General features: G+C 49.7%; 1 protein-coding gene across 2 annotated transcripts in view; it reads right to left on the reverse strand.

The window, feature by feature from the left end:
* The window catches only part of ARHGEF15 (Rho guanine nucleotide exchange factor 15), a 365779-nt gene that overhangs the window by 138812 nt on the left and 199003 nt on the right, over positions 1-27964 (reverse strand). For both annotated transcript variants that reach the window (XM_086946046.1, XM_086946047.1), the window contains one exon: positions 5198-5914. In XM_086946046.1, coding sequence (XP_086802172.1) covers positions 5198-5894 — 697 coding nt within the window. In that variant the 5' untranslated portion in view covers positions 5895-5914. The remainder of the gene's footprint in view (positions 1-5197; positions 5915-27964) is intronic.

Raw genomic sequence — 27964 nt, forward strand, 5'->3', positions numbered from 1 at the left:
AGGTGTGCTTTCTAGTAAGTTGAGATTTCAATGTAGTTGTCTAATTCTAGATTATACAGGTTATATGAGGTACACATGCACAATGTTTTTTGAGCAGCCTCCTGTTTGAGTACACATTCTGCCCAATGCTTCCACCTTCTACCATGGACCTTGAGATTTCAAGTAAATCAGGGTCCATACACTTTCATCTATACAACTCCTTAGGACTTCTATTTGTTTTAACCCAGATAAACTGTTTCTGGCCAACACTAGAAGTTTAACCTCAATATTTCCAGACTTGGAAAATATAACATCTTTAACTCAATGCTTGCCATTGTGACAAAATGGTTCTACCCCTGCTTCACATCCTAAACTTTCCTAAGGCTCTCACATAGCCTTGTAATTGTAAACAACCCACCTCTTGAACTTTAAAAACTAAACAAGACACAATTGAATGTTTGCCATGGTTCTCTTAAGTACATGTCGGTGGTTAAATTAAGCAATGCCATGTGCACCCAAATAAAGGTGATCACCAACCCACGCAAACACAACTATTTACCACTAATGGATTCAAACTTTCAACCCGCCCATTCCTTTCAGGATGGTAGAAGGGCTTTACAATGCTTCATGCTATGTTTTTCCGCCCCATCAAATAGATGCTATTATCAGTATCCAACTTCATATGATACCTTTCCTGTTTCAATGTGTTTTCAAAAGATCTATATATCATTCCAAGTTTGTGTTCTTGCTATTTTGAGACAAGCTGCTCTTGTAAAGCACACATTTTGAAATCTCCCACTATACAGCAAGTTTATTGTGTGCTTCAGGTTTACGTGGTCATGAGTCATGGCTGAAGCTGAAACAAAAGAGGAGTACAACGAGTTGTAATATTTCAGGTCCAAGAAGAGATTGCATCTGAAAACATAACATGCACATATGCTATAAACACATAGTGAAAATATCCATTTTCCACTTGGAGGGCAAGTTTACACACAAAGCCAACTCAAGGTCATTGAATTGGTTTGAAAGCCAGTTCTCCATGACTTCCATGATATAGGGGATCTTCTGTGCAATTTTTGGAAATGAAATGGACTAAGAGTAGGTGGCACTTATTATGCAAAACAAACAAATGCCTCGAGAAACAAAAGTGATGTGTGATGAATCATGCATAAAAACATTCCTTCAGAATTGTCAGAGGGATCAGGAATTTTGCTGCTAGTTGTAACCTAGTATCCTAGTATCTCTGGTAAACAGTTTCCAGGTTCATTCCTTGGTTGGCTCTCCTTCACAATGCAATAGCTCCCCCTAGAGTCGTACGACAGTGCCCAATGCATATTGGCTCTCTGGGCTGTTGTGGCACAATATGTCACTGGAGCTGCCCCCACTATAATGCTGGCTGTACCAGCTTGCTAGTCGGTGCTTTCACAATGCTAGCATTGACATCCAAAGTAGCGAACATGACTATTTGTAATCCAAGGTTTGTTCTCCTATAACTCAACACAGTCTCTAGGTACTTGCATACTATATCACATGCCAGACCCTCGAAAGATCTTTGGAATTCTGCTAGCCTACCTGACAACACTGCTCCACCCGCTGCAGTACTCTCTCGCACGCAAGGGATGCCGTACCGACTGCACATACACTAAGATTTCCGTTACAAGAGAGCCACCAATCAGAGGCACTTTTTGCTCTACAGCAAGAGTGAAAACCACCAGTCATTGTCAATAGATCGCAAACACCACGAAGCCAGCACACACACAGAAACCCCTAATTTTGGCACATTCACACACTACGCATATCATGCTAATTACCACATACCTCTCTCATATCTTTAAAATAATTGGATACCCATGCCATTCACAGTTTCACTCCTTCATACGAAAACACACATGTGGTCAGATGTCCCACAATATGCCGCCCCAAAGTGTAAGAAAGAGAGAGACTGGAGTCAGGTCAGACGTAACCTGCTCCCTCGGGGTAAAAAATAGCCATGCATTAGAAGTGTGGTATCAATCTACGTCAAGAAGTCTCGCTCTATTGAAAATGCTTAGGGGGGTCCTCTGGCACAGCTAAAGGTGGCATGGGATGAGCTATCGAGAAAGAAACATAGTTTAAAAGGATAAACATAGTGTAGCGGCTCTGCGATTGTTCGTATAAAGCACCACTGCTCTGTAGCGTCACGGTGGTAGCCCTCTGCTGGGGGGGGCTGACTGAGGCTCCCCCTACACACTTAGTAGCATCAGCCACCACCCAGCAGGCAATGCTCAGTTCCTCTAAATCCTATTTTGTGGGTGAGAGCCAGAGAGTATTACTTCCTTGAGTATAATAATGCTGTGTTGCTATACACAGGACTGTGCCTGGGTTGTACACACCACCCTCACGTAACATTACTTCGGAGATCAAATGGAGCACCTAAGGACAGTTCAGTTTGCGTCGCGAGGTGTATAAATGGTCAATGTTGCTATTCATCGCTTGACCAGTCATGGTCACGAAGCTCATCCGGAGTTGGTGTTGCATCCACACAACACAACCGATCACCTTTCTGTCCTACAAAGATTGCAAACTAGGCATGATCATGGGCAAGAGATGTGGCAGATACAAATTTTAGTTCGACTAAGCCACATGCACAGAACTAGCTTATCAAGGCTTATAGCAAGAATATTCCACTCCCACTACATCCCAAAGTCCACAGCAGCAACCAAATTAGGGGAGATGCTGGTGGTGGAGATCCAGACATCTGAGCAAAGCAGCCAACTCTTGGCAAATCCCTTTGATCACCCGAGTTCCAGGCTTCACGCAGATCAATCGAATATCCTTCCTTGTGTTCCTAGCACAGCCATCCGCTGCACAACCAATAATGCACACCATGCACAGCCGACAGATACTCAGCGGATAAGCCCAGCAACACTGATGCCTTCTGTAAGACTGCGGATTGCCAGCCTCGTCCATCCTTGACTTGATGTTCGTTCAATCTCCACTTGAGTGCTTCGTCGTCTATCTTTCCACTGCTTCCAAGCGAGGTTCAATGCGGTGTCATTTCCTACACAGGCTCTTGGTACATGCATTGAAGAGCCAACAAGTATCCACCAGGCACTACAATTTGTTATACTCTCTCAAACCTCCAGGGTCAGCAAGAGCACCGGCCTCCACGCTACATGCACAATAATTAGGTAACTGGTCTCCTTGCATCTGTCACATCAGTTTGATGAGGCGTCTTCTCCATCCTGGCATAATGTTAACCTGCCTCCTCATTCCCGGCACAACAACTTGGCAAACTCTCGCCAATATTCTGGCCTTGCATGTACGCTAGTCTCCTGACCGCTTGTGCAGTAACTAGATAGCATGTCTCCATGCTTTTGTCACAAAAAATGGATCACATGATTCCTCACTCCTGGCACAATTTCAGGATCTAACACCTCACTTTTGGCACAACAATTCGATCACTGTCTGCAGGCTACTGGTGCAATGTATGACTATGTACCCAAACTGCCAACACAGCAATGTGATCACTCATCGCCAGCCGGCACAATGCAATAGGCCATCTCCAGCCTCCTGGCACAGTTTGTCTCTAGGCTATTGGCACAGTCTTCAGACGAAATCAAGGCCGGGGGGAGGGCACTGTTCCTAATAGTGAGGTGTAGACAGATCAAGAGAGACAGTCAACTAGATTGTTTCTTGTTGCCCTCACACATCCCTGGGGTTGTCATGTTTCATCATCGGGCGGGCGCTCCTCGTCACTCCTGATCGGTCAACACCTCACTATTAGAAACAGTCCCCCCCACCCTTTTCCCCCCTCCCCCCACCGCTTTCGCCTTGAGTTGGTTGTAGTTTTTGAACACTGGCACTAAACCTTTATCTGCTCCTAGTCCCCTCTCTCTTTTTGATACTACCGTCATTAGATGGCCTGTCCCACTGATGATGCAGCAATGTGAAAATCAGTCCCTAAGTTTGTGCAGGTTTCAAAGCGCATTCTTGATCTAGAAGCATTGACAAAGGACACAAAGGGCAGATTTAAGATTTTATCGGTCGTGGGTGATGTGCCATCTAGCCACCTTTTGTGCTCCTTTGGCACAACTGTCTAATTTAATTATTATCTTCCTTATTTGCCACTAATGCCCCATTTTCTGTTTAAAGACCCAATCTGCCCTTATGCATTGCTAAACTTGACCACCTAGGCACGGTTTGCATAAGAACAGCGCTGAGATTGTCTCTCGGTGCGGTGCGGGCAATGATGGCCATGGGCTCGCATCACCACAGTGGGCCCTCCTAATGTAGACCGGTTCCGATTCTGGCGCCAATGCATTAAGGTGGGCCGCCAAACAGGAGTTGAACTGCACATCTGCGGTCCAGATGAGAGCTGGTGGTCTACGCTATAGGATACATCGCCGGAGCTCAATTCACTCCAGTAAATAATTGATGTTGATCGATACGAAGCCTCTTCTCTGCCTGGAGCTCAAAGTGGTTCATGTGGGTGGAAGCAAGACGCCATCAAGCACAAAGCGAGCGCTGATGCGCAGTAAATCAACAGGTATTTTCCAAAGACTTACCTCTCGGAGACAGGTGCAGGCATAATGCATCAGCGCGGCTATTATCATCAGAGAGCACTGGAATGGAAGAGGAATGTCCCCCTGGCGTGAGGTATTTATACTTTAAATGACACGGATTACTGTAGTCAGGACAAACCCATCTGCCCGCCCCTCACCCAGGGGCGGCGTTCTCACCTGCCCATGGTTGAGAAGATACCTGCAGGTATGAGGAAGTGCTCAGAAGATTCTGTTTTACAGCACAAGTTCCATTTTTAGCATGAATTGGAAAGAACTGAAAGTTAAGAGAAATGAAAGCCAGAACATGGACTTGGAGGTGAAAGGGGATAAGGGTTCGCTCTGCGCTCTGGTTATAGGCGGGGGGATGCAAGTGAGCCTGAGGATTGAAGGCAGACAGTACTGAGCAGGGATTGGCTTAAATGTCTCCCCTGGGCAGCAAACATAATGGTTGGCCTAGAAGAATATGGCAACTCTACTGGGAACCCATCTCGCCATTTAGTTGTATTGCACATTTCAAGAATAATACATCACATCAATAAGAGGCACACTCTAGCAGATTCCAACTAACCTTCTACACCTCCACCCCTCTTATGACACAAGCTCCCATATAGGTATGCGCCCTTTAGCCCCGCATGCACATACTTTTACTTCTCGCGGACAATCCTTTCACTCACCAAGATGGCTGCCTCCTTCCAGGCGGCAGTGATTTTCCTTCGCCGTGTCCACGTGCTCCACTCCTCCCTGACTCCCAATCGATGGCGCTCCCTCCTCAACTCCATTTTCAGTGCTTTTTAAGGCAAAGTTCACAGCCTTGCATTTGAGCAGAGGCAAGGCACTATCGCATGAGCGTCTGGGTACCCTGATGGGCTTGGGAGGCTGTGTCGGTGGTCGCTTTTCCGGAAGCGGCGGCGGTTGGAGGGGCTCCTTGTCCTGTTGCCCCACAGCCTGGTCAAACTGCCCAACGATCTTCTTCACATTGCCGGAGTGCTTAATGGAGTTCAGATGCTCCTTCACCGGTTCCTGCGAGACCGGCAGATCCACAGGAGAAGCTGGTTTCTGCAACGGGGCAGGCTCTGGTGGGGATGCAAGCACTGGGGAGGTTGCTGGGGGACTAATTTCACTGGATATGGACCCTCGTGAAGACGTTGTGTCCGACTCAGGCACGGGTTCCGGCGCCTTCGTATCGGGGTCAGATGGAGCGGTGCCGACATGGTTCCCAGGGTGCAGTTTTTCTGAGACGGGCCTGGGAGGCAAATAAGGCCGCGGTCTCATGGGCGGCCTCGCCTTGATGATTCGTGTCGGCTTCTGGACCGGCGGGGTCGGGGGCGGTAAAGGTGAGGCGGAAGACATTTTCTTACCTTGCTGGGTCATCAGAGCTCACTTGTCATTTCCTACAGAAGAATGAGAAACCAAATCTGATTAGTTTATGATCAACATGAGGCCAACATTTACAGGTCATCAGCAACTCAATTGATTAGGGAATACACCAGCATATCATTTTAAAACATTTTTTTCCTTTATATTTTTGACAAATGCAGTTAAAGTTTTCGGGAAGTTTCCAATTAGCAAATCAGACGAAACAGTAATTACTGCTGTGCTGTTCACGTTATTTTGATGCATTTCTGCCAGAGGTGAGCAGTTTTTCTCCTGATTGTTATCCACATAAACAGAGAAGACCTAGGTGTATCCAAAATCTGTGCCAAATTGTCTTTATAACTGGTGTCGTGCGAAATCTGTGTCATTGGTTTTCGCACGATTATATCAAATTTCTGGAAAAAAAATAGGCACAATTATAATTATGCAAAATGCCAGTTTAGCACAAAATGCATCTGTGTGTCTACTTTGGATGCAATTATGAGTTTTGTGCTGGAAAATTGCCCCAAACACACAATTGCTGAAAACAGTAGCCGCTTGCTTTCTGGTTGTTCTAGTGCTTTCTAGTTGTTAACGTTGTTCTTGTGCGTGTACGCTAGACTTTTTTTTAAATGGTTGTAAAATGATCCCTTTTACTCTGTAACTGATCAAACCAAAAAACAAGTAAAAAAAATAATAAAGAACGAGGTTTCCTGTAAAAAAAAAAAAAAAGTGGTCTATTGCTAGGGGAATTAATGCCTGTTAAGGAGTGTTAGGATGTTCAGATCTATTTAGAGAAGAAAAGAGTGCGGGAGAGAGAGTGAGTGTTTGTCCCTAAACACTTATACAATAATTGGCACCCAGTCGGGGCAGGTGCAGCGCTCACAGGTGCAAGTTGCGTGTCAACATTTCTAAAATAGAGTCCTAAGAACTAGTTAGTGCATACCCAGGAGCTTAATGTAATTATTTGGAGAGATCACTGGATTTTTGAAAAAATATCTATCTATCTATATATCCATATCTATATATATATCCATATCTATATCCATATTCATATATCTATCTATCTATCTATCTATCTATATATATATATATATATATATATATATATATATATATATATATATATATATATATATATATCCAGCTTCCAATCCCTCCGTGTGTAGGAGAAAAAACAGCACTCACGGGGCTTCGTTTTATAGCAGCAATTTTATTCCAAACAGACGCGTTTCGGAAAGGTTTTCCTTCGTCAGTGTTAGATATAGATATAGATATAGATATATATATAGTATTGATTACCCCTGTAGGCATCTGTTCATTCATTGGCATGCTTAGCATACTCCTGCCACCTAGTGTTGGTCTCAGGCATGTGCAAGTTGTTTTTCTTCTGAGATGATTCCCAAGTCACAAGATGCCGTTTTCATTCCTCCTCGCGCTGCACATTGTGCATGGGCACCAACTCCATGGTAGATTGCTTTCCTCGCAGCGCGGGTGAGGCTGCATGGAGTGTGAATGAGAGAATTTGGTTCATTCGCGCTATGTATAATGAAGTGACTTCTAGTAAAGAGATCTGCAGCAAAGCACAGGTCTCCAGCACTACAAGCTACAAACAGATGTTTACAGGGTAAGTAGCATTTTCCGTTCGTAGCATGTGTGGCTGTAGATACTCATGCTGTGCATAGACTGTATAGCAGTACCCTTCCAGCCTATCAGACGTGCTGGCAAGGGTGCGGATAATGCACGGGTGGAATTCTAGTCTTAACCCCTTCACTGCGGTGGGAATTCTGCCGCAGCGCTAAGGGGGTGGGGCGGCCGAGCGGCGTTCGCATGCTCGTGACGGAGCCGCTCCGTCACGAGCCGCGGTTGAGCTATGCTCGTGACGGAGCGGTTCCGTCATGGCCCGCCCCGCTCAATGGAACGTCCAGCGCAGGCGCGAAATTCGCGCTGCGCAGGCGCGCCGAGCGGGCCATGACAGAACCGCTCCGTCATGAGCACAGCTCAACCGAGGCTCATGACGGAGCCGCTCCGTCATGAGCATAGAACGGGTTAATACGGCTTGGCCAAATAAGGCTTGTTGCCTCGTCAATATATCCAAACAATTTTTTTGTAAACGTGTGGGATGGACTATGTGGCCGCTTTCAAAATATCCGTAACGGGGATGTTGCTAAGGAAGGCAACAGTGGCCCGTTTTTTACGAGTTTTGTGCGCCCTAAGGGGAGTCTGAAGTACCCTTCTGGCCTTGATGTAACAAGTTTGAATACATTTGCCAATCCACCTGGCTATGCCAGCTTCCAAAAGAGCCTGCCCACTGTGAGACAATTAGTTGGTCAGATTTGCAGAATGGTTTGAACCTGGTTATCTAGTGCAGGAGGGACCACTGGACATCTAAGCTGTGTAATGCTCTTTCTTCTGCGGAATCTGGCTTTGAGAAGAACACTGGTAGTGCTTCATTTGTAAAAACTAAAACAAATATATAAGTGCTAGGTACCTTGTCAGGAGGCCGCTGCACCTTAGACCACCCATTGCACCCGCCAGCGCTGCAAATGCGGCGCTGTAACACTTTTACAGATGTGACAGTTCAGACTGTTCAATGCCACCCAAAGCTGTAATGGTGGCTTGGCATTTGTCATTTTTAATGTATATTGAATCAAAAAACATCTGTTATTGTGCTCATCTCAAAATTGGACAAACAGCGCCACCATATGGTGGGCTGTCATAAGTGCAGAGTGCCGGAAACCATTAGCTCAAATTTAGAACTGAACACTGGAGTTCTATGGTTTGACAGAGATGGAAGAGTGATACTACCTTAGGCAGGAACTTATGGTTGGCCTCCCCTCTCTTTTTCTGATTCTACATAGTCAAGCACGCTTCCTGGCTAGCTGCAAACACCCCACCTCCATCTTAGCTGTAATGGAAGAGGCCAGGATGGCTGACTCCGGAACACAGGGGCTCACGGTTCGATCGCCAGTGCCGGCGGCAGGTCAGCCGAGCACCATGTGACTCTGGGCAATAGCTCGCTCAATCTTCCCCACGGCCCCCAGCGCCTTGACGCCTTCGGGTAATTGTTCGCGCTTTACAAATACTGGATTTATATCATCACCGGCCCTGTCTTGTCTACCTGCGTCAGTGTAACCCAGGACACCGCTCCCCGCTCCTTTTCTGAAGCAAGCAAATCAATCAAACAAGTACAACACCGAACCGAGCATGCAGAGAACTGGTGCAAGCTATTGGACCACCAATCCCCGCCCCAACAACCCATGAGGGCCAATGGAGGCCGACTTCCTCCAGTCAATAACACCATCTAGACCAGGGGAACTCATAGTAAGGACCCCGGGCCTTCCCTGGTGGCCCCCGGACCTTGCAGACATTATTTGCATTTTCTTTAACCCGTTGCATGCTTGTGACGGAACCGCTCAGTCACAAGCCACGGGTGAGCTGTGCTTGTGACGGAACGGTTCCGTCACGGCCCGCTCGCCGCGCCTGCGCGGCTTGAATTCCGCACCTGCGCTGACTAATTAATGGGCGGGCGGGTTCGTGACGGAACCGTTCCGTCACAAGCACAGCTCACCCGTGGCTTGTGACGGAGCGGTTCCGTCGCGGGCACGGGACCGCCGCGCGACCGCCCCCCCCCCCCCCCCCTTAGCGCTGCGGCGGAATAGCCGCCGCAGCGAGGGGGTTAAAGTGTGTCAGCAGACACTGCAGGTGCAGCGGCCGAACCCAACTCTGAGAGACTCTGCTCTGTGGGGGCAGGGCAATTCCAATGCAGTGATTGTCAGAGTGGAGCTGCAGGGGCCTGAGAAGAGGGGAAATATAACAATGCTTTATTAACATGTTAATGGTCTTTTAAAGACCTGTGAAGTACTTGGGTGCCGCTGTTTGTGTGCGCGCCGGGGAAGCTGTCTCAGCCCGGGCTGCCACAAATGCAGGGTGAGGTGACAGAGGGTGACAGAGGGAGGCAGTCAGGGGGACACAGAGGCAGGGAGAAGGAGGTTGACAGAGGGAGGGAGACAGAGTCAGGGAGACAGAGGGAGGGAGACAGAGATGGAGGGAGACAGAGGGTGACAGAGGGAGGGAGAGGAAGGGAGACAGAGAGAGAGCAACAGAGAGAGAGAGTGAGAGACAGGGAGGGGGGCAGGGAGGGAGAGGGAGGAAGGGAGAGGGAGGGAGACAGAGGGAGGGAGACAGAGGGAGGGAGAGGGAGGGAGAGGAAGGGAGACAGAGAGAGAGGGAGACAGAGAGAGGGAAGGAGAGTGGGAGAGGAAGAGGGAGACAGACAGAGAGAGGGGGAGACAGACAGAGAGAGAGGGAGACAGACAGAGAGAGAGGGAGACCGGGAGAGAGAGAGGGAGACAGACAGAGAGAGAGGGAGACCGGGAGAGAGAGAGGGAGACAGAGAGGGAGGGAGACAGAGAGGGAGAGGGAGGTAGTGAGGGAGGGAGAGAGAGAGAGAGAGAGAGGTAAGGAGCGAGGGAGAGAGGGAGAGAACAGAGGGAGACAGAGGGATGGAGAGAGAGAGAGAGAGACAGAGAGAGGGATACAGAGAGAGGGAGGCAGAGAGAGGGAGGCAGAGAGAGGGAGGCAGAGAGAGGGAGGCAAAGAGGGAGGCAAAGAGGGAGGCAAAGAGGGAGGCAAAGAGGGAGGGAGACAGAGGGGGAGGGGGAGGAAGTGAGACAGAGAGAGAGATACTGAGAGAGACAGAGAGCGAGAGAGACAGAGAGGGACACAGAGAGAGGGAGGGGGAGAGGGAGACAGAGAAAGAGAGACAGGGAGGGAGACAGACAGAGTGAGACAGAGAGAGGAAGATAGAGAGGGAGACAGAGAGGGAGGGAGACAGAGAGGAAGGGAGACAGAGAGAAAGGGAGAGAGACAGAGAGAGAGAGAGAGAGAGAGAGAGAGACAGACAGAGGGAGGGAGAGAGACAGAGGGAGGGGGAGAGAGAGACAGAGGGAGGGGGAGAGAGAGAGGGAGAGAGACAGAGGGAGGGAGACCGAGGGAGGGAGAGAGACAGAGGGAGGGAGAGAGAGAGGGAGACACAGGGAGGAAGACAGAGGGGGAAGCAACATTGAGAGAGAGAGAGATGTGTGTATGGTGGGTCAGTGGACATAGGAGTCTGCTGCAGGGACCTGAGTTCAGCCTCATGGTCACAGTTTTTTTCCTTCTTTAGCCCCGCCCCCTCCCTGTCTGACCTCGCCCCCACCGGTGCGGCCCTCGGCCACAAACCACACTGTAAATTTGGCCCCCGAGAGAAAGTTTGTGAGTACCCATGATCTAGACACAAATCCCAGGGAAAGAAGTCGCTGCATTCAGACCCCAGCAACCCTTTCCCCAGGGGCCGCACAGCCATGCTGGGGAATTGACACACTTACTTGCATGCCAGTTTCTCTAAAAGGACAATAGGGATGGGGCAGGGTCAGTCATATTTCCTGACCATGTTTTATAGTAGGAAAATGTTGGAAAGTTTCCACTTAGCTTTTTGACTCCCGTTTCAGCAGTTTCGGTGCAGGAACAATGTATAGTTTGTTCGACGGCACGAGATGTCGTCATCAAGTCCCTGACATTACTCAGAAGAATAAAGTCTACAGCAAACTTTGTAGTGTTGGCGCCGACTGCAGTTTTAGGGGTGAGAGTGAGGGTGTGCCACCGTGAACAATGCCCACTCCCTGCCAAGAAGCACCTTGGCAGGACCTTTTTTCTGTAAACCTCATTGGTCCCTGCGTTCACTTACTTCATTCGTGTGTTTTCCAGGCAGGTGGGGGCCTGCCCACCCACCTGGCAGACTCCAAGAGTTCCCATTACCAGCCATCAGCACCATGACGCACTCACAGGCACATTCTGACCAAAGAGGTCATCGAGGCGCTAGGTACAGGAGGAGGAACTGAAGAAAAGACAGGGTGGGGGCTAACAAACACTGAAACTGAAGCCAGTGACTCCCACCATGTTCATTCACTCGGCCAGGTTCTCTCCCTTTGCAAAATATCGCATTTTTAATGTATTTTTCTGATATTTTTTCCAAAACTAACTGGATTACACTGTCGCAACCAGAAATAAAAGCAGCAGCCGAGATTTCCAAAAGTTCCCCCCCCCCCCCCCCCCCCCCCCCCCCCCCCACACACACAAAAACACTCTTTTTGGGACCTGCTAGGACACACTGTCCTTACCAGCCTGAACGTTTGCGGATCTACCTAACACGCGCTAACGCATACAATATTAATAAAGTCTGTTATGACCATGGACCCTATTTGTTGCATTCACATTTTTGATTTTTTTTTACTTTAAACTTTAATCAATTTAAAATAATACCGGGATGGTCCCTGCTTGTACGAGAGTGGTTCGCATTTTACGCTAAGCCAGCAGTGCGTGGTGGGGGCAGTTAACTACTCACGAAGTACATTCAAGCGCCTAGAAGACAGACGTGTTCAGAATCGAGACCCGAATCCGAAACACGAATAATTCAGGGCACGCAGCCTTGCCCTTCGCGGCGTTGAGCGTCAAGCCAGCGAGGAGAGCGGGTTGAAACGACGAGTACAGCTCCAGGCGCTGGAACAGCGTCCTGTAAACGGCACGGCGTCGCGATTGTGAGGTTCTCAAACAGATTATCAATGGTACATTTAGAAATACCTGGGTACAAAGACCATGTGAGTAGAAAAAACGACCTGCAGCTTTTTGGAGCAAAGGCTTCAAAAATGTGTCTTGAGATAGGCTATTTAATTAGCGCCTACATTTGTAGTGCAGGCGCTCGACCCACTGACCTGAACTCACCCATGCATGGCGCCCTGCCACACTCGGGTGGCATCTTCTTGGCACGGGCTGGGAGGCTTGTCAGGCATCACCTGGCAGGCTGTGGGTTTGCACCTGGGGCAGGTAGGTCCTTGGGAGATCCTGGCAGCGTGAGCCCCCCGAGGCACCGCCTGGGCCTATACTGGCCCCCCTCGTGGTGGACGGGTCCGCGCAGTGAGGCACCCCTCGGCACAGCGGGCTGATGTTTGCATCTGCACCGCAGGCACCCCGGAAGTGCACTGGTGAAATCACGCACTGACTCACCAGCATTCTGCTCATACCAGCACGCGCTCACCTGCAATGGCATGATGGGGGTGCGTGCACGCACGTGCGCACGGACAGGATCTCACCGACTGGAAGGGAGAGCGTGAACTCAAGGTCACATGTTAGTCAGATCTCTCAGCACATTCAGGCGCCTGCTGCGGAGACCTGAGTGCAAACCATTGGGTCTCATTAACGGCCGCACTGCGCCCACTCCAGGAACTGGACCCTGCTTCTGTATCTGCAGTACAAAACACAGCCAACAGGCGTCGTATTTGGTGGTCGAGGTTGGCCGAAGTTTTTTATTACTTGCTGCATACGCCATACCAGTGCCACTCCCCTGGACACCTCCTTGGGGCAGGGGCATAAATCATTATCATGCAGTGTTGCACATTGGGTATCACACAGTGTCAGTTGGACATCATAAATCATTGGTTATCATACGTCATTCTGCCGCAATCCGTCATTATTTTGTTGTCATAAATCACTGCCTGATCATCATAAATCAGCCGCCATAAATCATGGGTCATAAATCATTGGGATGTCATAAATCTATCTGTCACAATCTGTCATCCTTTTGTTGTCATAAATCAGTCAGCCTGAGCATTATAAATCATCAGCCATAAATCATCAGCTGGTCATAAATCACTGGTTTGTCTTTTGCTCATTTGCATCTCCTAGGGTCTAAAATCACCCCGACAGCTCGTAGATTGTTCTTTGCTGTTTTCCATGCCCTTTTCCGTGTGGGGGTAGCCTTTCTCTGGAGTTAGGTCCCAACTCGCGACCTTGCTAGTCTCTTTTGTGCCCAGCCGTCTGGCGGGGGCTGGGCTGCGTGTGCTCTCTCCGTTTGCTACCCCCTGACAGCTCGTAGATTGTTCTTTGTTGTTTTCCACGCCCCTTTGCATGTGGGTAGTAACCTTTCCCTGGAGTTAGGTCCCAACTTGCTACCTTTCAGGTCTCTTTCGTGCCCCGCCGTCTAGCGGGGGCTGGGCTGCGTGTGCTCTCTCCGTTTGCTACCCCCTGACAGCTCGTAGATTGTTCTTTGCTGTTTTCCATGCCCTTTTCCGTGTGGGGGTAGCCTTTCCCTGGAGTTAGGCCCCAACTCGCGACCTTGCTAGTCTCTTTCGTGCCCCGCCGTCTGGCGGGGGCTGGGCTGCGTGTGCTCTCTCCGTTTGCTACCCCCTGACAGCTCGTAGATTGTTCTTTGTTGTTTTCCACGCCCCTTTGCATGTGGGTAGTAACCTTTCCCTGGAGTTAGGTCCCAACTTGCTACCTTTCAGGTCTCTTTCGTGCCCCGCCGTCTAGTGGGGGCTGGGCTGCGTGTGCTCTCTCCGTTTGCTACCCCCTGACAGCTCGTAGATTGTTCTTTGCTGTTTTCCATGCCCTTTTCCGTGTGGGGGTAGCCTTTCTCTGGAGTTAGGCCCCAACTCGCGACCTTGCTAGTCTCTTTTGTGCCCAGCCGTCTGGCGGGGGCTGGGCTGCGTGTGCTCTCTCCGTTTGCTACCCCCTGACAGCTCGTAGATTGTTCTTTGTTGTTTTCCACGCCCCTTTGCATGTGGGTAGTAACCTTTCCCTGGAGTTAGGTCCCAACTTGCTACCTTTCAGGTCTCTTTCGTGCCCCGCCGTCTAGTGGGGGCTGGGCTGCGTGTGCTCTCTCCGTTTGCTACCCCCTGACAGCTCGTAGATTGTTCTTTGCTGTTTTCCATGCCCTTTTCCGTGTGGGGGTAGCCTTTCTCTGGAGTTAGGCCCCAACTCGCGACCTTGCTAGTCTCTTTTGTGCCCAGCCGTCTGGCGGGGGCTGGGCTGCGTGTGCTCTCTCCGTTTGCTACCCCCTGACAGCTCGTAGATTGTTCTTTGCTGTTTTCCATGCCCTTTTCCGTGTGGGGGTAGCCTTTCTCTGGAGTTAGGCCCCAACTCGCGACCTTGCTAGTCTCTTTCGTGCCCCGCCGTCTAGCGGGGGCTGGGCTGCGTGTGCTCTCTCCGTTTGCTACCCCCTGACAGCTCGTAGATTGTTCTTTGTTGTTTTCCACGCCCCTTTGCATGTGGGTAGTAACCTTTCGCTGGAGTTAGGTCCCAACTTGCTACCTTTCAGGTCTCTTTCATGCCCCGCCGTCTAGTGGGGGCTGGGCTGCATGTGCTCTCTCCGTTTGCTACCCCCTGACAGCTCGTAGATTGTTCTTTGCTGTTTTCCATGCCCTTTTCCGTGTGGGGGTAGCCTTTCTCTGGAGTTAGGCCCCAACTCGCGACCTTGCTAGTCTCTTTTGTGCCCAGCCGTCTGGCGGGGGCTGGGCTGCGTGTGCTCTCTCCGTTTGCTACCCCCTGACAGCTCGTAGATTGTTCTTTGCTGTTTTCCATGCCCTTTTCCGTGTGGGGGTAGCCTTTCTCTGGAGTTAGGCCCCAACTCGCGACCTTGCTAGTCTCTTTCGTGCCCCGCCGTCTAGCGGGGGCTGGGCTGCGTGTGCTCTCTCCGTTTGCTACCCCCTGACATCTCGTAGATTGTTCTTTGCTGTTTTCCATGCCCTTTTCCGTGTGGGGGTAGCCTTTCTCTGGAGTTAGGCCCCAACTCGCGACCTTGCTAGTCTCTTTTGTGCCCAGCCGTCTGGCGGGGGCTGGGCTGCGTGTGCTCTCTCCGTTTGCTACCCCCTGACAGCTCGTAGATTGTTCTTTGCTGTTTTCCATGCCCTTTTCCGTGTGGGGGTAGCCTTTCTCTGGAGTTAGGCCCCAACTCGCGACCTTGCTAGTCTCTTTCGTGCCCCGCCGTCTAGCGGGGGCTGGGCTGCGTGTGCTCTCTCCGTTTGCTACCCCCTGACAGCTCGTAGATTGTTCTTTGTTGTTTTCCACGCCCCTTTGCATGTGGGTAGTAACCTTTCCCTGGAGTTAGGTCCCAACTTGCTACCTTTCAGGTCTCTTTCGTGCCCCGCCGTCTAGTGGGGGCTGGGCTGCGTGTGCTCTCTCCGTTTGCTACCCCCTGACAGCTCGTAGATTGTTCTTTGCTGTTTTCCATGCCCTTTTCCGTGTGGGGGTAGCCTTTCTCTGGAGTTAGGCCCCAACTCGCGACCTTGCTAGTCTCTTTTGTGCCCAGCCGTCTGGCGGGGGCTGGGCTGCGTGTGCTCTCTCCGTTTGCTACCCCCTGACAGCTCGTAGATTGTTCTTTGCTGTTTTCCATGCCCTTTTCCGTGTGGGGGTAGCCTTTCTCTGGAGTTAGGCCCCAACTCGCGACCTTGCTAGTCTCTTTCGTGCCCCGCCGTCTAGCGGGGGCTGGGCTGCGTGTGCTCTCTCCGTTTGCTACCCCCTGACAGCTCGTAGATTGTTCTTTGTTGTTTTCCACGCCCCTTTGCATGTGGGTAGTAACCTTTCCCTGGAGTTAGGTCCCAACTTGCTACCTTTCAGGTCTCTTTCGTGCCCCGCCGTCTAGTGGGGGCTGGGCTGCGTGTGCTCTCTCCGTTTGCTACCCCCTGACAGCTCGTAGATTGTTCTTTGCTGTTTTCCATGCCCTTTTCCGTGTGGGGGTAGCCTTTCTCTGGAGTTAGGCCCCAACTCGCGACCTTGCTAGTCTCTTTTGTGCCCAGCCGTCTGGCGGGGGCTGGGCTGCGTGTGCTCTCTCCGTTTGCTACCCCCTGACAGCTCGTAGATTGTTCTTTGCTGTTTTCCATGCCCTTTTCCGTGTGGGGGTAGCCTTTCTCTGGAGTTAGGCCCCAACTCGCGACCTTGCTAGTCTCTTTTGTGCCCAGCCGTCTGGCGGGGGCTGGGCTGCGTGTGCTCTCTCCGTTTGCTACCCCCTGACAGCTCGTAGATTGTTCTTTGCTGTTTTCCATGCCCTTTTCCGTGTGGGGGTAGCCTTTCTCTGGAGTTAGGCCCCAACTCGCGACCTTGCTAGTCTCTTTTGTGCCCAGCCGTCTGGCGGGGGCTGGGCTGCGTGTGCTCTCTCCGTTTGCTACCCCCTGACAGCTCGTAGATTGTTCTTTGCTGTTTTCCATGCCCTTTTCCGTGTGGGGGTAGCCTTTCTCTGGAGTTAGGCCCCAACTCGCGACCTTGCTAGTCTCTTTCGTGCCCCGCCGTCTAGCGGGGGCTGGGCTGCGTGTGCTCTCTCCGTTTGCTACCCCCTGACAGCTCGTAGATTGTTCTTTGTTGTTTTCCACGCCCCTTTGCATGTGGGTAGTAACCTTTCCCTGGAGTTAGGTCCCAACTTGCTACCTTTCAGGTCTCTTTCATGCCCCGCCGTCTAGTGGGGGCTGGGCTGCATGTGCTCTCTCCGTTTGCTACCCCCTGACAGCTCGTAGATTGTTCTTTGCTGTTTTCCATGCCCTTTTCCGTGTGGGGGTAGCCTTTCTCTGGAGTTAGGCCCCAACTCGCGACCTTGCTAGTCTCTTTTGTGCCCAGCCGTCTGGCGGGGGCTGGGCTGCGTGTGCTCTCTCCGTTTGCTACCCCCTGACAGCTCGTAGATTGTTCTTTGCTGTTTTCCATGCCCTTTTCCGTGTGGGGGTAGCCTTTCTCTGGAGTTAGGCCCCAACTCGCGACCTTGCTAGTCTCTTTCGTGCCCCGCCGTCTAGCGGGGGCTGGGCTGCGTGTGCTCTCTCCGTTTGCTACCCCCTGACAGCTCGTAGATTGTTCTTTGTTGTTTTCCACGCCCCTTTGCATGTGGGTAGTAACCTTTCCCTGGAGTTAGGTCCCAACTTGCTACCTTTCAGGTCTCTTTCATGCCCCGCCGTCTAGTGGGGGCTGGGCTGCATGTGCTCTCTCCGTTTGCTACCCCCTGACAGCTCGTAGATTGTTCTTTGCTGTTTTCCATGCCCTTTTCCGTGTGGGGGTAGCCTTTCTCTGGAGTTAGGCCCCAACTCGCGACCTTGCTAGTCTCTTTTGTGCCCAGCCGTCTGGCGGGGGCTGGGCTGCGTGTGCTCTCTCCGTTTGCTACCCCCTGACAGCTCGTAGATTGTTCTTTGCTGTTTTCCATGCCCTTTTCCGTGTGGGGGTAGCCTTTCTCTGGAGTTAGGCCCCAACTCGCGACCTTGCTAGTCTCTTTCGTGCCCCGCCGTCTAGCGGGGGCTGGGCTGCGTGTGCTCTCTCCGTTTGCTACCCCCTGACAGCTCGTAGATTGTTCTTTGTTGTTTTCCACGCCCCTTTGCATGTGGGTAGTAACCTTTCCCTGGAGTTAGGTCCCAACTTGCTACCTTTCAGGTCTCTTTCGTGCCCCGCCGTCTAGTGGGGGCTGGGCTGCGTGTGCTCTCTCCGTTTGCTACCCCCTGACAGCTCGTAGATTGTTCTTTGCTGTTTTCCATGCCCTTTTCCGTGTGGGGGTAGCCTTTCTCTGGAGTTAGGCCCCAACTCGCGACCTTGCTAGTCTCTTTTGTGCCCAGCCGTCTGGCGGGGGCTGGGCTGCGAGTGCAGTCGGTTTGCTACCCTCATTTCGTCAGGCGTACTCACTGTGCCGTGAGGCATCCCACAGTGAGTGGCCCTCCTTCTACACACCAGCTTGTCCGTGTGTTTTCATAACCAAACCAATACACCTTTTGTTACTGTCAGCACTGCGGCGCTGCTGTTTCCTAGGTGTGGGTGGGTGGGACTTGAAAATTGTTGGCGCCGCTCCCACAGCTAACTGATGTGAAAGTGAGTTGCCCCAGGGGGGAACGCCACCTTATATCATCCCCCTTCCTCTTTTCCCATTGTTCCTGGAAGGGGGTGGTGGCCTCAGGCGCGTTTCGCCGTGCAGCGTTACCCAGCGGCGTAAACCAGATCTGTTCCTTGTTGGGCTCTGGCGGCCATTATGGCACCGGCCCTTGAGGCCCCCTTTGGGGGCGGCCTTTGCTAGCTCCAATCCTAAGAATATGGCACCGTGGGCTGATCGCTCAATCAACCGCTTATAAAGTGCGGCAAATCACCCATGGGGATCTCCATGCGCTGGGGAAGTCGGCTGTTGCGTGGGGGGCTTCAGCCGAACATCCAGGTCTTGAGCTCTTTCCTCAATTGCTGGAGTGTTTGGGCGATCCTGAGGCGCAGGGTGCTAATGCACCAGAGCATCATGGGATGACAAGGAACCCAGCTCAACAGGTTCAGCTCCTGCTGCAGCAATCAGTTTAACCTTCTTTAGCAGGTTTGATCTCCGTCAGGCTCACTAGCCCTTCAAAAATTGACAAAATGGGTTAGGTTACTAGCCTGAATGCCAGGGCCTCAACTACCACTATTTATTAGACAATACATCGCACAGGTAAGTATACAACATACTCAGGATCTGCACTGTACATTAGCAACACAGAGCCTATATGAAACACTTCTCCTTGACCCCTTTCGCCCTGTGTCAATAAGACCTATAGTGAGTGTCCATGAAGTGATGTCCATGTAAGTGTATGTGGATGTAGCTGCGAGTGTTGAAGACGTGGCTATGCAATAGTGTGTTGAAGTGCTGGCTATGCAATAGTGTGTCAATGTAGCAGCGAGTGTTGAAGAGATGGCTATGCAATAATGTGTTGAATTGGCCGCGAGTGTTGAAGTGGCGGTTATGCATAGTGTCTTGATGAAGTGGCGAGTGTTGAAGAGGTGGCTATGGAATAGTGTGTTGAAGTGGCAGGTATGCAATAGTTTGTCGATGTAGCGGCGAGTGTTGAAGAGGTGGCTATGCAATAGTGTGTCGATAAAGTGGCGAGTGATGAAGAGGTGGCTATACAATAGTGTGCAAATTGGCCACGAGTGCTGAAGTGGCGGTTATGCATAGTGTGCCGACAAAATGGCGAGTGTTGAAGAGGTGGCTATGCAACAGTGTGTTGAAGTGGCGGCTATGGAATAGTTTGACGATGTAGCGGCGAGTGTTGAAGAGGTGGCTATGCAATAGTGTGTCAATGTAGCGGAAAGTGTTAAAGTGGTCGTTATGCGATAGTTTGTTGATGTAGCGGCGAGTGTTGAAGTGGTGGCTAGGCAATAGTGCGTCGATGTAGCGGCGAGTATTGAAGTGGCGGCTATGCAATAGTATGTTGATGCAGCAGAAAGTTTTGAAATGGTGACAATGCAATAGAATGTTGATGTAGTGGCGAGTGTCTATGAACTGGTATCCATGTAACAGTATGTCGAAGTGGCCCCTATGCAATAGTATGTTGATGCAGCGGCAAGTGTTGAAATGATGACAATGCAATAGTATGTTGATGTAGTGGCGAGTGTCCATGAAGTATATCCATGACGTGGCACCTATAAAATATTATGTTGATGTAGCTGCGAATGTTGAAGTGGTAGCCATACAATGGTAATATTGATGTAGGGGTGAGTGGCCATTTAGTGGTGGCCATGAAGTGAAGTCCTTGTAACAGTATGTCAATATAGTGGCACCTATTCAATAGTATGTAGACGTAGTGGTGCATGTCAATGAAGTGGTACCAATTAAATGGTATGCTGATGTAGTTGCAAGTGTCCACGATGAAGTGCCTGTGCAATGGTATTTTGAAGTGGTGTCCATGAAGTGGGTTCCATGTAATTGTATGACGATCCAGTGGCGAATGTCGACACAGCGATGTCTAGTCATGGTATGTTGATTTAGCGTGTAGCACTGAATGTTGATGTAGTGGAGTTTGAGCCGTGGTATACTAATGTAGTGGAGGGTGTAAATGCTACTGGCTAAATGAGTGTAAATGATACTGGCTATGTAGTGGTATGTGGATGTAGAGAATTTGATACTGGTGTCAATGTGAACATATATTGAAGTAGTTTATTTAGTGAGTAGTAGTAAGCGTTGATATAGTGGTGTTTATGCATTAATGTAATTGTACCTGATTCGCTGACTGGTCAGTGTCGGTGCAATAGTGTCTATGTAAAGGAATATGAATGTAGTAGATTCGATGTGGTGGGTATCGCTGCAATGCGGTCTGCGCAATAGTATGTTGATGTGTTGGATTCCAAGTGGTCAACATCAATGCAAGGGTGTATACGTAAAGGAATATTGGCATAGTGGATTCGATGTGGTGAATGACATTGCAATGGTGTCTAGCGAAAGGAATCTCGATGTAGTGAATTCGATGTGGTGGGTGTCGATGCAATGGGGTCTACATAATAGTATGTTGATGTTTTGGGTTCCATGTGGTGAACATCAATACAAGGGTGTCTATGTAATCTAATATCGGTGAAGTGGATTTGATGTGTTGAACATCATTGGAATAGGGTTTACCTAAAGGAATTTCGATGTAGCGGATTCAAAATAATAAGTATTGATGCAAAAGTGTATGTATACGGATTTGGATGTGGCAGGTTTGATATGGTGAGTATTGATGCAGTGATGCCTACGTAATGGTAGGTCAGTGTAACTGATTAAATGTGGGGAATAGTGATGCAATGGTACATAGGGAATGGAATATTGTTGCAGTGGTTTGAGGTGGCGAGTGGTGATGCAAAGGCATCTACGTAATGGCGTGTCGGTGTAGCCGATTCACTGTCGCCAGTGTGAATACAATGTTATCTATGTAATGGTATGTTGTTGTAGTGGATTTGATGTGGTGAATGTCGATGCAGTGGCGTCTACCTACTGGTATGCCGTTGTCATGAATTCAATGTGGTTGTGTCGATGCAATGGTATCTTGTGGATTCAATGCGTTGTTAAAATGACCACCACTAAACTGTGCTGTAGTGTCTCCATTTTAGACAGTGCCCACATGCTGTCCTTCAGACATGTCCTAGAACATCAACATACATGACAGTGGTTTACTAGTGAGCAAGGAATACTATGGCTAGGATATAGAAACAGAAATAGCGATCAGCAACCAGTATGAACTCGGACTGCAGTTACTTAGAGGACGTGGATAAGTGGTAAGTGGGAGGATAATGATGGGTCGATCTGGGTGGTAGGCGGACAGTGGTAGGATGCACACAGCTACTGATCAGCCTCCTGGCTCCTACTGTTTTTGTTGATGTGTCTATGGATCTCTTTCATTTGCAAACTTGTCTGCCCAGCTCCTAGAGACAGCCTGGTGTATGGTGGGCGCTCAAGAACTGGTTAATATTTCTGGGTGAGATGCCAGCAGCAGGGAAGGACTCTTCGGGGGTGCAACATGGACCACAGAATACCCAACGACTGCAAGCAGAACGAGGAACCCACTGCAACGTCCTCGTCATTTTTCATGCCAGTAGATTATAAATCCTCACATGAAGAGGTGACCAGTGCTTTAAATGGCAGAACCTGTTGGCGTGGATTACCTGCACTTCTTTATTTTGAGATTTTCTGAGAAGGAACAAGTCCTCTGGCATAAAGTGCCTGCACTTCAATTTTTCCATTCCTCGCACCAGTGGTGACGGAAGCCTGAGTGGCACAGGAAGAGATCGAGAGACCCCTCAACAGGTCAAGACTTCTACAGTGCCGAAGCCCAACATGTTCTTGACTCTTCTCCTGCAATCCTAGCATCCACAGGACCCATCGGTCTAGAAATCTCACACTTGCCTAAAGGTCATAGCAGCTTTGTGTCTCTTGCAGCATCAACACCTGGCTCACAGCCAGAAATTCTTTCAGGTGTACGAGTGACTTCACAGATCATACGGGTGAGTGACTTTGCAGATCATATGGACAGGTGTACGAGTGACTTCACAGATCGTTTGGCAGGTGTAGGAGTGACTGCAGATCGTACAGACAGGTGTACGAGTGACCTCACAGATCATACGGGTGAGTGACATTGCAAATCATATGGACAGGTGTACAAGTGACTTCACAGATCGTTTTGGCAGGTGTATGAGTGGAGAAGTGTGGCTCAACGATTAGAGCGGCGGACCCTGATGCAGAGGTCTAGCCCGGGACCAGGGTTCAATTCCCCGCCTCGGCGGGTCTTGGGCTCAAAATTCCATGGACCTGATAATTCTCGCCTCGGTGCCTATTCCAATCATGGAGTCCCACTCTGCAACTCTGGGCAATAGCTTGCTTAATCTCCACAACGGCCCCCACAACGCTAAGGATGCCTGGCCTCCACCTTGGGGGTGCCCAGGAGTGGACGCCTCACAGGGAAAGCCAGGATGGGTTCCACAGCGGTATTCGTACAAGCGCCTTGAGACCCTTGCGGGTGAGTAGTGTGCTATACAAGTATCAATTTACATTTACATTTTATGAGTGATGTCATAGATCGAACAGACAGGTGGACAAGTGACTTCGTAGATAGCACAGACAGGTGTACAAGTGACGTACATCGTATAGACAGGTGTGCGAGTGACTTCACAGATCATACGGACAGGTGTGTGAGTGACTTCACAGATCGTACGGAGAGGTGTGCGAGTGACTTCACAGATTGTACAGACAGGTATGTGAGTGACTTTGCAGATCTTACAGACAGGTGTGCGATTGACTTCGCAGATCGTATGACCTGGATTCTGATGCACACACACGAAACACCACACTCCTGTCAAAAAACCTACCCCATCCCAAATCCAAAGAAAACCGAAAAAGCACACTCAAATAAATTCTTAAAACATCACACACATCTTCTTGAATCAAACTCATTTTACTTTCATACTGGCTCACACAAACCAGTTTTAGAGTTAACATTGAACAAACAATTCACTAATTATACAAAACCAGGCATTAAGACAACAGACACCATCAGATGATGGTTCTTCCACCTTCATTAATGCCCTGCCCAGATCACCACACAAGGGCTTCCAGATAGAGAACGCTCTGTGATACCAAAGCAAAGATGGCAAGAGCTGTTGAAATCTGAACTAACAGATCCAAAACGGATCTTCCTCTCAAGGAGGACAAGCAGCAGAGAGGACTCTGGGCCACGACCATCCAAGAGCCAGAACCAAGCCTCCAACATGCTGGTGGTGGATATGATTGCGATAAACATTTCCTAGGCAACTAACAAATCATAAGTTAGTTGCCTAGGAAATATTTATCACACTTGTTTTTCCCTGTCCTAGGAATTGAACCACTTACAGTTCAGGGGGCCTTTGATAAGCCCAATAATGGTGGATATGATCACATACACAACTATCTCACTCTCCAGGCTGGAGTCCATGCACAGGTACAGCTCCAGAACCACAGCAACACAATACATGTAAGCCAATGCTCACCACGCACAAACCCGAGGCCATTCCCACACTGGCCACACACGCGAACCACGCTCCACCAACCACACACACCTAAGCTTAAGCATTCAATTTCCTCTCGGTGCTCTAAAGTGCAGCACCATACGACATAAGAGCACAACTCTGGTCATTACACAACACAAAAGCACTTCCTACCGAGGCCGCACTAAAAAACACGCCCTTCCAACCAAGTGCAACGTCAGAGTCGCGCGTGAACGGTCGTCTAATGCACTTCTACACCTCATTGAATGAAGAGCTGCATGCATGAGATTAAAATACAGCACACATCACATTCCTTATATTTCTTTACTGGCCATAATGATGATGATCATACCCCACAGCTGCAAAAGCACATGGTTTTATTTTGATCGAAGCGGCGCGTCTGTCCTCATCACCTGTATTTAATTACCGATCACGTGTCTTGAGCAGGCTGCAGCTGCATCAAAACTTTTTCTTTTGTTTTAAAAACACCTTTATTAGAGGTAAGAAGCATTAAACACAGCGTAAGGCCTACATCCCTGAGTGGGCCGGCAAAGCAATATAGCATGTTAGTCCTCAGGTAGGATGGGGAGGGAATACACAGCAAGCCGCCTACAACCACAGTGGACCGGCTGTGTCAATTGGGATGAAGAACGTTGGCATCGATAAGTAAGCTTAAGTCATTGAGCTTCTAGATAACAATGACAAACAATAAAACTGTACCACTTTTTTTGCCTTCTGGAGGTAGTACATGGCAATGTGTATTAATACGGTGTGCCTCTTGAAGTGTGGAGTATAGATATGTGGTGGTCCGCTCGCTCTCCTACTTAGGATGGTGCGGCCAGGGATGGGTGTTTCACTTTTCAACTTTCGCCTCAAAGTTGGGGTATCTCCTCATGGAGTTGGAGGGGGTAGCTGAATCAATAACTACTGTTCCCAGACAGATTACCTGGTGGTGCAAGGGTCTGGTTAAAGACTTAAGGTTGTATATGCAAGCAGGCTCAATCCATCCTACACTACCCTACCACCTTCCATGCATAACTGCAGCAATAAGAACTCCATCACCCACGCTGAGTATCCCTCCGAACCGCACACAGGACACTCTATAGACCTACCATGTACCAACCAATCACAACACTAGGGGTGGGCAAAGAGTTTTTTCTCTCGAGCGGCTCGGCAACGTTAAGTTAGTGAGCGCTCAACAGAAAAAATTGCACACTAGACCTCCTCCCGGTGAGATCTCTCAAATGCGGGTGGTCGCAGCAGGTCGTGATCACTCGCATTGAGAAATCTGCTCAGGGCCGGACTGGGAACAACAACCGGCCCTGGCAAAGTGCTCGGCCAGCCCCCCCTCCCCACTCGGGGGGGGGGGGGGCGGGGGGGGGGGGGGTAGGAGGTGCCGCCGAGCTCTTTGCCGGGGCCGGTTTCGGACGATTTTGGTACAGGGCCGATTTTGCAGCTAAGCTGCAAAAACGGCCCTGTAACAAAAATGGCCCCCAGGGGCCCAGAACCGGCCCCCACCCGTGCGGCGCACCGGGGGATTGTCCGGTGCCCGCTATGGCCAGTCCGGGCCTGAATCTGCTGCTCACGTTAAGGAAGCTTTAGTTTGAGTAAAATGTCTACTCGAGCGGCAGAAAGTAGCAAAGCTGTATGGCCCGGCAAAAGTGTTGTTCATCCGGATTTTACAGCGCAGGACAAACTCAAAAATCAATACGAACAGACCAACTTGGACTTTATCACTGGCGGAACTCCGGGGAGCGAGGTAGAGTTTTTCCGGCACTTCACAGAGTTCTGTGAAATAAAACTGTCTGAACTCTGCCCAGGCCTACACAACACACAAGCTAGCCTCTTACCGGCCACCCAGTAGCACGGATGCCTCGTCTAGGGTACGCAGAAGACAGCCAATAGAGTCTTCGTTCTAATGGTTTTGCATTCAAAGTCATGCGGAAGCTGGCGGTTAGGTTTCTGCCGCAGTGTAAAGTAAGAACTAGATCACCTAAAGGAACCTGGGAAAAGGTAGGGTGCAGGTTTATAGATAGTGACAAGTGGAGGATGAAGAGAGCTGCGTCCTGCTTCTCCTTCGTGTGGTGTGAGTTTGTACGCCACCTGCTGTGCGCGTCACATTTGCTGTGTTTGGCCCTGTGCAGCCCCTTTATGGGTGGCTCTTCTGGGTGCAGGGGCGAGAAATAGAGGGAAATGTGGAGAACACCCACATACCCATACGTTTATCCGGATTCATCAACACCCCAATGAATGGTGTCCATCCCACAGACCCACTCCTATATTTACCCGTAAACCTAAGTGACTACGTGTGCAAATTGGTCAAAAAAAGCCCCTAACACTTCCATAGGTTTTGGAGGTGCTGGGGGAGCCAGATCTACTACACACGGAAACATTTTCCATGTAGAGGAAAAAGGAACAAAGGTTACATGTGCAAATGCCCATTTTACCACCACACCTAGTACAAAAGGTTTGTCTGCAGCAAATCCTTAGGAATATGCGCGGCAGGAACAGGCATGAAAAATCCAGGCTTTTCGCACTTTAAGGTTTTTTTGCGAAACCTCAAAGTAAGAAATCTACTCAAACTGAAGGAGGAATTCTGTGCTGCATACATTTCCAGCTTTTCTGTGGTGCTTGGAGAATCGGATCAGTACATCTGGCCTGGTCGCAAACAATGCTTGAGTCATGCAACCCAACGAAAGATCCACGCCCTGCTCTACAACAGGCTGAACTCTGGGTCACATGTGTGTCCGTGCTTGAGTAAGCAGCGCGAGAACTGCACCCCTTCCGGGAAACACATGCACAGCTGCGCTGGCGACCAAGTCAGCATACTGGCGCCCAGGTCAGCAAACCTGACTTTTTCTGGGAACGTCTGTCCATTCTACCCATAACCCTTTCGCCGCTAGGCCTTTTCCCCTCTTTGCTAAGCCTTTTTGGCTATTCTAGGTAGTTCGCACTTAGGCCCCTGTAACTCTTTGACCACATAAGGTATCCACGCCAAATTTGTGTCCTTTTCTTCCAACATTATGGGGATTCTAAAGGTACCCAGGGTTTGTGGATCCCTCTGGAGGGGACATAGAAATTAGCCAAAATACAGCTACATATTTTTTTGGGGATGGGAAAAAAGTGCTGCAAATGAAAGAGTCTGTTTTGTTGCCTGCAAATGGTATCAACAAAGGGTTTGTGGGGCTGAAACCACAATTTTCCCAGCTTTCAGGGACTGAGAGACTTTGGTCAGAAAACCAACTTTTTACACAGTTTCAACATTTTAGTGGGACATATCCCATTTTTGCTATTTTTTGTGCTTTCAACCTTCTTCCAGTTAATTGTAGAAATGGGTATAAAAGCAAATATGGATCCTGGAAAGCTATACATTTTTAAAACATAGGCAAAATTCTGAATAAAGCAAGTGGTCATTTGTGTAGATCCTTCAGAACAGTTAAAAATAGGAAAAAATTTAAAAATGAGTGAAAAAACAGTAATTTGTGCCAACTTTTTCACCTGTAACAACTTCTACAACTTCTAATTATGACAGTTGTTTGAAAGCAATATACCGTTACATCTGCTGGACCTTTCTGGTTGTGGAGATATATAGGACTTTTAGGTTCACCAAGAACCCGACAAACCCAGAGCCAATAACTGAACAGCGTCTTGCAATGGTTTTTAGGTTTCGCTGGGGGGCGGAGCCGTTAGGCTCCTCCTCCAGAGAAATCTATTGAGTACAGTAGTGACTCTGGAACACGCCCCTCTGCTTCATTGGCTAGCTCCATAAATGGAGGCTAGCCATTGGAACAGAGAGGCGTCCGTCAATGCCGGACCAGACACGGGGGCGTTCCCGACATTCTTTGGCTTTTGCCGACGTCACGCGACGCCGGGAACGCCCCCGAGTCTCCTCCGGCCGGGCCGTGCTTGCTGCTGTCCTGGGCATCGTGAGTGTTTTTCCCCGGCACGTTCTCCCGCCGTTCGTGTTCTCTCCCGCCCCCCTCACGCCCCCTGTGTCCTCTGTGTTTTTCCCCGGCACGTTCCCCCGC

Source organism: Lissotriton vulgaris, chromosome 12, assembly GCF_964263255.1.
Source record: "Lissotriton vulgaris chromosome 12, aLisVul1.2, whole genome shotgun sequence".
Classification (NCBI taxonomy): Eukaryota; Metazoa; Chordata; class Amphibia; order Caudata; family Salamandridae; genus Lissotriton; species Lissotriton vulgaris.